We start from the raw sequence: 12,157 nt of genomic DNA, 5'->3' as shown, positions 1-12,157 counted from the left end.
TAATATTATAATGCCATCATAATTTAAATTTCATTACAAACTCATCATTATAAAATCATTTTTCATTTCAAAATGATAATATAATTGATTATAATAATCAATCTATATAGTTAATAAAAATTATAATAAAGATATTTAATATAATATTTCTCATTATATAAGAAATATAATAAAAATCAATATTTTGAATAACTTTTGATACTATTTTTGAATTGAATTCTGTCTAATATACAAAATATATAAATTTTTATAAAAATTAAATTATATAAATTAAGATAGATATATAGTCTTTGTAATATATAAAAAAATTAATATTATATATATATTATATATATTATATATATATAATATATAAAATTAATATATATAATATTATTAAATCATATATATATATATAAATATATAAAAGTAGACATATTTTATGTATATACTTTTAATATAAAAAAATTCGATTGAAAATTTTGTTAAAATTTTTAATTAACAAATTAAGCAAAAAGGACAAAATTAATCAATCATTTTTTAAGTATAAATTTTATGGAGCAATATAAACAAGAATAGTAAATAGTGAAAAAACAAAGATAAAATATGATAAAAATTAGAGAATCAATTTTATAGAATCTTATTTAATTTTAAATGAGACTTTAAATAATATATACCATGTTAAATGTTATAGATTCATGCAATTAAAATTTATAGGATTAAAAAATATCTTTAATAATTATGTTTTTTTCTCAAGTCATTTATTAATGAATATAAATTTTTTATTTTTTTGTAAAAACCTTTTGTTTTTCTGTAACAATATTGTAATTTATCTGTTTTTCTTTGCTATTGTTGTATTAATAATCTATATATAGTTTTAATATATATCTTTATTTTTTTTTTATCACATCAAATTCTTCAAAAAGCAATTAACTTTTCTCTTCTTTTTTAAAAGTTGTGAGTGAATATTAATTTATATAAATTATAGTGAAAAAAAATTATATTTATATTTAGTATTTTATATATATGTAAATATACATAGTAATAAATTTACTATCATTAATAAAAATTTATTCCCAATACTTATAAAAAAAAGTATTGTTGCGTTGAAAATTACGATTTATATCTGAAATAAGCTATGAATATTTGTCATCCATCTTATTAATAGTAACTATATGCTTTAATGAACCAATCAAATTACAGAAAATTCAAATTCAAACGAAAGTTGAAAGAGTCAATTTTTCAAATGGCGGCTTCACTATGTAAGTATCAACCGTTATAGTATACAAACAGAATAAATAAATATAAATTAAAAAATTATCTAATAATAAATAAATGTTATTAATTATTCATTAACTTAAAAAAATAGTTCGTAAAAATGTCAGACAGTATTAAAGTTGCCATTAAAGTGAGACCTTTGATTAAACGTGAAAAGGATGATAATTTATCAATACAATGGACAGTTCAAGAAAATTCTATTGTTTCTACAGATTTAGAAATGAAAAAGCGAGGAGATGGAAGATTTATTTTTGGTACATATACAGATGCATATAATATTTTTTTGTATTTATCATTATTTATTTAAATTACTATTATATTAGATGCAATGAATTACAAATTCAGCTGTTTTTAATATATTTATAGATCATATTTTTGATGTAAATGCATCTAATTCAGATGTATTTAATATTGTTGTAAAACCTATTGTTAATGCTGCTGTAAATGGCTTTAATGGTACAGTATTTGCATATGGTCAAACAAGTTCTGGTAAAACATACACTATGATGGGTGGTACAGAAGAATTAGGAATTATACCACTTGCTGTACAATATATGTTTGATACTATTGCTAATACTATGGGACGTGAATTTTTATTGAGGTTTATATATTTTTTTTAATAAAACTTATAATAATAATATTGATAAATTTAATATTATATATATAAAAAATAATTTATTTTTTAGAGTATCTTATTTAGAAATTTACAATGAAAGAGTTAATGATCTTTTGAATAAAAATGGGACTGATTTGAAGTTAAAAGAAGATGGCAATGGGCAAGTAATTTTGCTATGTAAAGAAGAAATTACCAATAGTCCTGAAAATGTACTGTCTATTATGAAAAAAGGAAATAAAAATAGAAGAACAGGAGAAACTAATATGAATGAACGTAGTAGTAGAAGTCATACTATATTTAGAATTGTAAGTTTATATTAATAATTATATTATATTATATATATATATATATATATATATAATATTTATAATATATATTAATATATTAAATATTAATATATTAAATATTAAATTAATATAATAATAATATATATTAATATATATATATATATATATATATAAAATATTTTAACATAAATTTTATATTCAGACAATTGAAAGTAGAGAAGCTGGAGGAGATTCAGATAGTGCTATACAAGTATCACAATTGAACTTAATAGATCTTGCTGGTTCTGAAAGAGCAAGACAAACAGGAGCTACTGGAGAAAGATTCAAAGAAGGAAGACATATTAATTTATCTCTATCAACATTAAGTTTAGTAATCAAACAATTAAGTGAATCTCAGGATAATCAAAAACATGTTAATTTTCGTGATAGTAAATTAACGAGATTACTTCAGAATTCACTAGGTGGCAATGCTATGACAGCAATAATATGTGCAGTGACTCCTGTTGCTTTAGAGGAAACTCAGTGTACTTTATCGTTAGTAGTATTGCTATTGCTATTTTAATATAAATATGATGTATATTTGTATTATTTATTGTTTATATTATTGTTATTTTATTATTTAAATTTTATTTTTTTCATTTTTAGTTTCGCATATCGGGCAAAAAGTGTAAAGAATAAACCACAAATTAATGAAGTTATGTCTGATGGAGCACTTTTGAAACGTTACGCAAAGCAATTGGCTAAACTTCAACAAGAATTAGAGGTTTCTTATTTGAATTGTTTTGAAAAATTATCTAAGATTCATTTCGTTTTAGTAGTTCTATTTTTATTAATGTTTATTTTAGAAAATAAAAAATGAAAATCGATCTGAAGAAGTTAAAGAAATGGAATCTAAATTACAAGAAAAAGATCGTATTAATCAATTATTAGAAGAACGTATAGAATTATTAAAAACTCGTATTGTTTCTGGAGATAATACAAATCAAAAAGATTCGTTGAAATACGAATTTAAAAGAAGACAAACGTGGGGAGGTCCTGGAATGTTTAATCATCATTTAGCAGTTTTTCAATCTAAAACTGGTTTACCAACTATAAAAGAAATATCTGAAATACCAAGTAGGAAAAGTATAATTCAGTCTATGGATATAATGAATCAAAGTAAATTTATTATATTATTTTTAAATTTATATATTACATATTATTTATAATAATATAAATGATATATTGATATTTGTATAAATAATAAATAATATATTGTTTTTTATTTTTTATAGCATTTCAAACTGCTTTTACTGATTTTGAGTTAGAATTATTTGAAACTGAAAGAGAACGTGAATCTAGAGAAAATATAAGTGATAGTGATGAAGAATCATTTGTAATAAAACATAAAAACCGAGTTACTTTTAGAGATGATGTAGTGAATATAAAACCTAAAAATAATAGTTTTGATGTAACACCAGAAAAATCTAATAGTTATACTCAAACTGTAAGGTAAGATAAAAATTAATAAATTATAAAACTTTCATATCTTTATTTTTTAAAATTATAACAGTTATCAGATTTCTCCTTCTACGCCAAAACATGTTTTACGACGATATATCACAGATTTAACAAAAGAATTTGTAGAACTTCGTGAATTTACAACTCTAGAAAGGCAGTTAATATGCCAATGCCATACACAAGTAAATATAATCAATTATATAATATATAATAATATTATATTAATTATATTCGTTATATTTTTTTTATATATATTATTGAATCTTTCATTTTAGGATTTACAAACGGAAATAAAACCAGCAGAACAAATAAAGTCAACTCTAAAATATTATAAACCAGAATATAATTCAGAAGTGAAAGAACAACTTGTGAATCTTAATCTTGCAGAAGAAACAAATTCAGAATATATAATTTCTGAATTATGTATTAAACTGAATCAAATTCAAAAACAAAATATTTCTGAAAAAAAATTATTAGAAAAAAAAATTAAGGACATTACTTCTGAAAAAAATGAATTTGAATATATTAGTCGTGAATTACGTGCAGAATTGAAGAGCAAAACAGCAGAATTGGATTTGAAAATTATGTCTGAAGAAAATATAAGACAAGAAGAAACATCAAAAATATCAGAATTAGAAAAAAAAATTGAGGACATTATTTCAGAAAAAAATAAATTGGAATGCATTAATATTAATTTACATAGTGATTCAACAAAAAAGATTACAGAATTACAAAAGCAAGTTGAAAATATTACTTCTGAAAAAAATGAATTTGAGCATATGCGTCGAGAATTACATATAGAATTAAATAAAAAATCTATAGAATTAGAGAAAATGAAAAATAATTCAGAAAATATTGAAACAGTAAGTAACAGAATAATAGAGTTAGAGACAATAATTGAAAATATTACAACTGAAAAAAATAAATTTAAATGTATAAATGATGATTTACATACTGAATTAAATCGAATTTCGGCAGAATTCGCATTACAAATTGCTTCAGAACAAACAGAAAAACAAAAAGTAATCGAAAAAGCATCTGAATTAGAAAAACATATCGAAGAAATTATTTCAAACAAAAATGAAAATTTTAGTATTGAATTAAAAAATGAATTAGATAAAAAAATTATAGATTTGGAATCAAAAATTGAATCCGAACAAGCTTTAAATCAAGAAGCAGTGGAAAAAATTTCTAAATTAGAAAAAAAAATCGAAAATATTATTTCTGAAAAAAATGAACTAGAAATTATGAATACTGAATTTAGTAAAAATGTTTCAGAATTAAAATCTATGATTACATCGCAACAGACTGCTTATCAAAAAGCAAATGATAAAATTTCTGAATTAGAAGAAAAATTAGAAAACACAATATCAGAGAAAAATGAATTTCAACATATTAACATTGAACTACATGCTGAATTAGATAAAAAATGTTCTGAATTTGAATTAACAATAATGTCAAAGGAAAATGAAAATCTTATAGCAATGGAAAAGATTTCGGAAATTGAAAAACAGATTATGAATATAACATTTGAAAAAAATGAACTTGAACGAATCAATAGTGAATTACGCATTGAATTAGAACAAAAAAATTTTGAACTAAAAGAGAAAACAATGACAGAAGAATCTAAAAATTTGAAAATTATGGAAAAGATTTTTGAGTTAGAAACACAAATTAACAATATAACATCCGAAAAAGATGAATATAAGCGTATTAATATTGAATTACGTGCTGAATTGAATGCAAAGATTTCTGAATTGAACTTACATGTAATATCAAATGAAATTGATAATCAAACTGATGCAAAAATGATTTCTGAAGAAATAGAATTAAAATGTACCAATGATGAATTATATACCAAATTGAATCAAACAACTAATGACTTAAAAACTAAAGTATACATAAAAGAAACTGAATATCAAAATACAAGTATGAAATTTGAAAACAATGAACAGTGCTCTATTAATAAAGATTTATGCATTAAATTGGCTAAAAAAATTTCTGCCTTAAAGACAAAAGTTATAACAGAAAAAATTGAAAATCAGAAAGTAAAAGAAATAATTGACGAATTAGAAATAGAAATTGAAAATATAATATCCAAAAATGATGAAATTGAACATATTATCACTCAATTATATTTTGATTTAGATAAAAAAACTTCTACATTAGAATTAGAGCAAATCAAAAATCAAAAAACAACAAGAAAGATTTCTGAATTAAATAAGCAAATTGAATGTATTATGTCAGAACAAAATGAAAATCTTAATCATTTAAATTTAGAACTTGAAGAAAAATCTTCTGAACTAGAATTGAGAATGTTAAAACAAATTACATGTAAAGAAGATATAAAAGCAACTTCTGAATTAGAAAAACAAATAGAAAATATTAATTTACAAAATAATGAACTTGAAAATGTTGTTGAATTACATTATACAGAAAATAAAGAAATTTTAGAAGATATTCAAACTACAAATCAAGATTTAAAAGAGCAACTAAAAAATGAATCTAATCTATCTTTCTTGACAATGAATGAAACTAATGCAGATAATTTACATTTAACCCTAAATATAGAAGCAGAGAAAAGCTATTTAGAAGAAACTCTTCAACTAAAAAGTCAAGAATTGGAAGATATCAAAAACGATGTTCAAAGCCTTAAAACAGATATAAAGAATTTACAAGAAACCATTTATTTATTAACAACTGAAAATATGGAAATGACTACTAAATTAACTGTAGAACAAGAGAATGCGAAACAAACAGAAATTAATCTTCAAAAAACAATTGATGAACTTTATACGCGCATTTCTCAAGTTACAAATGAAAAAATTACTTTACAAAGTGATCTAGCAGCCTTGAATGATCAATTGGAATCTGTGCATTCTAAAATGCCAACAGTATACAATGAAAAAGAATTATTTGAATCATATCAAAATAAAATTGATAAGTTAACAACAGAAAACATTGAATTATCAGCTTCTATTGCAGAAAAAAATATAGAGCTTGAAAATATCAAAGAAAGTAAATCACTTTTATATGATCATGATTGCATTTATAAAAAAGAAGTAGTTATTCTTAAAGAACAGAATGAGTGTTTGCAAATGGAGAATAATGAACTTTCTACAGAATTAATAGACAAAATTGAAGAAAATGATATGTTGAAGGAACAATGCAATATATTAAAAATCAAAATAGAACAATCATTAGTACTAAATGAAAATGTTGCTGAAAATGACATAGAACATTTAAAGACAGAAAATAATAATTTAAAATTAGAAATTGCAGAATTAAAAACAAAAGTAACAATATTATCTGAAGAAAATGAAAAATTCTCCACCAGCTTGTTAGAAAGTATAGATAATCTTGATTCTGTTCAAAATGAAAAATCATGTAACAATTCCTTGTATTTATCAAAGGTATTTAATGATAGTACAGATATTAATGAAATTGAACAAGAAATATTAGAAACTGACGAAAAATTAGAAAATAAAGTGATAACATTGCAGAATAAAATCGATCATTTGACGCGTCTAAATAAAAGACTTAGTGATTTAAAATTAACTTCTTGTAATCAATGTACACATTTAAGAAATATGAACGAAAGTTACAGAGCTTTGAAACTTGAAACAAAAATTTTAAACCAAAAGTTAAAAGATTTACAAAGAAAATACGATCGTAAATGTATAGACACTGATATTTTAAAAAATAAAGTAAATCAGGAATTGAATTCAAGTGAACATGACCTATCTTCAAATATTGTTTTTGTTAATGAAATGAATGTCAGTTTTGTTGAAAAAAAGATTCAAAATTTGAATAACGAGCTACAAACTTTAAAAACCGAACATGATAAACTCTTAATTCTGTATGAAAATGAGCATACTGACTCAAAATTACTTCAAAGCGATATGACTATAAATGCATCCAATATTCAAGAGTCTCAATTAAAGGAAAACAAAAGTGAAAATAGAATAGAACAAATTCAAATTTATATTGATCATATAAGAAATGATATAGATAAAATAAAAGAAAATAGTATAAATTTTACTGCTATACTTAATGAATTTAAATCTGAGAAAATTAATTTGTTAGATGAAATTAATAATCTAAAAGATATTAATGAAGAATTAGAACAAAAAATATTAAATAACGAGAGCACAGCAATAAATAAAATACAAATTCTTGAAAATGAATTGATTAATATGAATAAAGAAATTGATCGGTTTACTACACAAGAAAAAGAATTGGAAACACAAAGAATTATGTTAGAAGTAGAATTGGAAGGTTTGAAAGTCGAAGAAGAGAAGAAAAATATTTTGATTAGTGAATTAAATGAACATATTTTTTCTCTCAAAAATGAATTAGATTTAATTATAAACCAGAGAAATGAGTTAATTAATTCAACTACAATTAAATGCAAAGAAGAAGAGTTAAAATATTTAAAAGAACAATGTGAGAAATTCGAAAAAGAAAAATTACAAAGTAAAGAATTGGAACATCATAATGTACTAAAGATTAAAGAATTAGAAATATGTATAAACAATCTCCAAAAAAATATAACAAATCAAGAAAATATCTCTAAAGAATATCAAGAAAAAAATATTAATTTCGAAAAACTTTTGCAAGAAAAAGAGGAAGAAAAACATAATCTGATAGAAAAATTACAAGCAAGTGAAACAGAAATAATTAATATGAAGAATAATTTAGAAATGGAATATAAGAATGAATTGGATTCAATGGTCTTGCAACATCAACAATATATCAAAGAAAATGATAACAATATAAAAAAATTAAATGACACATTAAATAAATATATTGATGAAAATTTGAACTTAACACAAGAGCTCACGAATCTACAAAATATTAAAGAAAAATTAAATGAAATAACGATAGAAAAAGAACATTTATTTGATGAACAAAAAACATTGATTAATGATAAGGAACAATTTTATGAGGAATTAAATGATGTTAAAAAATGTATAATTAAAGAACTCAGTTCACTTAAATGTAATATAAATTTACCAAATTTTTCAAATAAATCTGCAAATGAAATTTTTATAATTTTCTTACAAACGCTTTTATCTAAAGAAGAGGAAGTAATTAAAACTGTACGAGAAACATATGAAAAGGAGAAACAAAAAGTAGAAGAAGAAAAACAACAATGTATAGATACAGAAAGACGTACCGTTATGTGGGCCAAAGAATTAGAAGCAGAAATTGAAAAACTGCAAACAGATCTAACAGAAGAAGAACGTTCTCATAAAGAATATCAAAATAAAATATTTCAATTAGAGCATTTTCTAAAAGAAAGTAATCATGAAAATGAAATGTTGAAAGAAAAAATGAACACATTAGAAACAGATTTTATATATTTACAAGCAGAATTTGATAAACAACATAAAGTTGACAATCAACAAGAAGAAGCAATTTTTGAAGCTCAGAAAAGAGAAAAAGAAGCACAAGAAATGTTTAAAAGTAAAGAAGTAGAATTACAGTTGAAACTTAAATCTGAAAAAGAAATGTATGAAAAAAAAATAAAGAATTTCATTCAAACTATAGAATGTTACAAAACAAAAAATTTTGAATTAAATAATACTATTGAAGGACTTGAAATAAATGAAAAACAATTAAAAAATATCATAGAAGCAAATTCGTCTGAAATAAAAAAGAAAAATGAAAATATAGAAAAAATAAATGCAGAATTTGACCAACTTACACAAGTTTATAATGAAATAAATCAAGAGATGAGACAAAAGAATTCGCATATTGAAGAAATCACAACAATTTTAAAAAATAAATGTGATTTATTATCTGAATATAAAATAAAACTTGAAACAATTTTACCTGAATATGAAATGTTAAAAGAACATGTTAAAGATCAAAAATTGACCATAGAACAATATAAAGAAGAAATAGAAGTATTAAAAAAAGAAAGAGAAGAGCAATTGGAAATTATCAAAGATAAATTGAATATGGAAGAAATAAAAAATGCTAGTTTAAGTAAACATTTAAATGAATTGAATAATAAGAATATTTCAATAATAGAAGAATTGAATAGTTTGAAAGAAAGATTTAAAGAACTTCAAGAAACAAATATAAAGTTAGAGAAAAAAATTAGAAATAGTACCAGCAAAATTAAAGCAGAAGCGGAAATAGAAGAATTAAAAGAATTAAATAAAAGATTGCAGAACAATTTGGAAGGCGCAAGCAATCGCGTTGCGGAATTTCAAGAGATTAAAAATCAGACTTTAAAAGATTTGATTGATATTAAAGGAAAATATGAACTTATATTACAAGAAAATAATGAATTAAAGAAAACATTTTCATTATACAATTTGAAACACATAACTTCAAATTCACTGATAGACGAAAGTAAATATGATGCACTTCTCTTAGAGAAGAATAAAATTGCATTAGAATTGGAAGATAAAAAAATATTATTAAATCAAAAAGATAAAGATATAAAAGAACATGTCACACAAGTACAAAAATTAATTGATAAAAATAAGGAATTGGATGATGAATTAGAAGAATATGCAGCAGTAATTAGAGAACGAGATATTGAAATTTCAAAATTAGAAGAAAAATTGTATTCTCGTTTTTCTGAAAATGTTCTTATTAATGAATTAGAAGAGAAATTAAAATATCGTAATGAAGAAAATGAAAAACTTCGTGATCAAGTTGATGCGCTTAGAATGAGATTGCAAATGAATGTAGAAGAAAATATCAAATCGCAAAATGAAAATATTGTTCGCGACTTAACAAAACAAAATTTGGAATTGCAAACAAAGTTAAGTTTTTATAAGAAACAAATAGATGATAATAAATTTAAAGAAATACATATGGAACAATTACAAAATTTGAACAAAAAATTACAGAATGATTTAAGAGATGCAAACCATCGTATAAAAGAACTTGAAGAAGAAAAAAATAAAATAATAAAGAAATTAGAAGCACATAAATTATTGTTGAACCAAAAAGATAAAGAAATTAAGGAATACATAAATAAAATACAAGATTTAACAATAAAAAATAAGAATTTAATACAAATACAATACAATAAAAATGAATTTGATAATAAAATGGAATCCATTCATAGTCGAGAAATTTCAAATTTATCTAATTTAGATTTATATTCAACAAAAGATGAATCAAATAATGATATAAAACAAAAATTAGAATTTTTCATGGTAGAGAATAGAAAACTTAAAGATGAAATTAGGAAGCTTCAAACAAAATTAAGAATCGAAGTACATGAAAATAGCATTCTTAAAGATAGTAAAAAGAATCAACATAAAACTGATTTATCTGATAAAGATGTTATAATATATGAGAATAAATATGAAGAATTGAAGAAAAAAATTCATGAATTAGAATTACAATTAGTATCAAAAAATGGAAAAATTGCAACATTAGAAATACAAATTCAAAGTGAGAATTTTCCATATCAAAGAAAATGTAAAGAGTTAGAAGAACTTGTACTTGCATTTCGTAATAAGGTATGTTATAAAATATAAAAATAATTAAAGATTGATATTTAGTTTATAAATATGTAGCAATGGTAATTTATATAGTTTTATATAATTTGAAATTTTCTTTGATTTAATTCAAGCTAATTACAATACTGAGTATTATAACTTATCGAATATAGTTTATTCTCAAAAATCTCAAATTATAATTATTATAAATATTTAATTTAATAATTTATATAATTTTAAATATATAAATATTTAATTTAATAATTTAATAATATATTTTATGTAACAGAATGCAGAATTAAATAATGAAGTAAAGAAATTACAAAGGTCTCTAAATGATATTAATGCATGGGAATGTGACATTTGTAGACGATGGCGTATAAATAGAAAAGACCAAGCTTGTCAAACAATACCTAATAATACTGTGCGTTTCTGCGGTACTAATAGTGGAGTTGTCGAGGTAATATAAAAATATTAACACATTAATTTTTAAAATATTTACAGTATTTATTTTGGATTATAATTTTTAAATAGGATCATGTGAAAATAGAAAAATTAGAAAAAGAAAAAATGTTAATGAAAGATTTATGTCGTTCTCGAGCTCGACAAATAAGAGAATTGCAAGATCGTTTAAAAGAATTAGAAGAAATACAAAGTTCATTTTCTTTAAAGCCACATGAAGTATTGCAAGATAGATCTAATCAGCAGAATAGCAATGTTACAAAATTGAGCAGACATTTGGATATTAGAAAAAATCCATAAGTTAATTTTCGTTTTTAAGGATAAGGATGTGCATTAAATGTATTTTAACCAATGACCAACAAGTAAAAAGTATAATTTTTTATTCTGTTTCTGTACTATATGTATATATTATAAAAACTGTAAATAACAGTGACTGAATTGAGAATTATACATATGATATCTTTAATTTTGTAATTCAAATGTATGGTTTTATTAAAAAATAATTAATGAAACTATTAAAAAATTATAATGAATTATAATAAAAATATAATAAAAATTATAAT

The 12,157-nt window shown here is 22.0% G+C and overlaps 1 protein-coding gene across 1 annotated transcript; it reads left to right on the top strand.

Moving 5' to 3' along the window:
- The first annotated feature begins 1,105 nt into the window (after positions 1–1,105).
- Positions 1,106–12,156, top strand: LOC108000238 (centromere-associated protein E-like). The gene is made up of 12 exons (XM_062086428.1): positions 1,106–1,241; positions 1,349–1,511; positions 1,624–1,858; positions 1,944–2,178; positions 2,363–2,694; positions 2,806–2,923; positions 3,006–3,318; positions 3,435–3,651; positions 3,713–3,842; positions 3,936–11,153; positions 11,422–11,592; positions 11,667–12,156. Exons 2-12 carry the CDS (start codon positions 1,358–1,360, stop codon positions 11,892–11,894), a joined length of 9,351 nt encoding a protein of 3,116 aa, XP_061942412.1. The 5' UTR covers positions 1,106–1,241; positions 1,349–1,357; the 3' UTR covers positions 11,895–12,156.
- The last annotated feature ends 1 nt before the right edge of the window (position 12,157 follows it).

This window comes from Apis cerana, linkage group LG16 (genome assembly GCF_029169275.1).
Source record: "Apis cerana isolate GH-2021 linkage group LG16, AcerK_1.0, whole genome shotgun sequence".
Taxonomy (NCBI): Eukaryota; Metazoa; Arthropoda; class Insecta; order Hymenoptera; family Apidae; genus Apis; species Apis cerana.
This window is presented reverse-complemented; position numbering and strand designations above follow the sequence as displayed.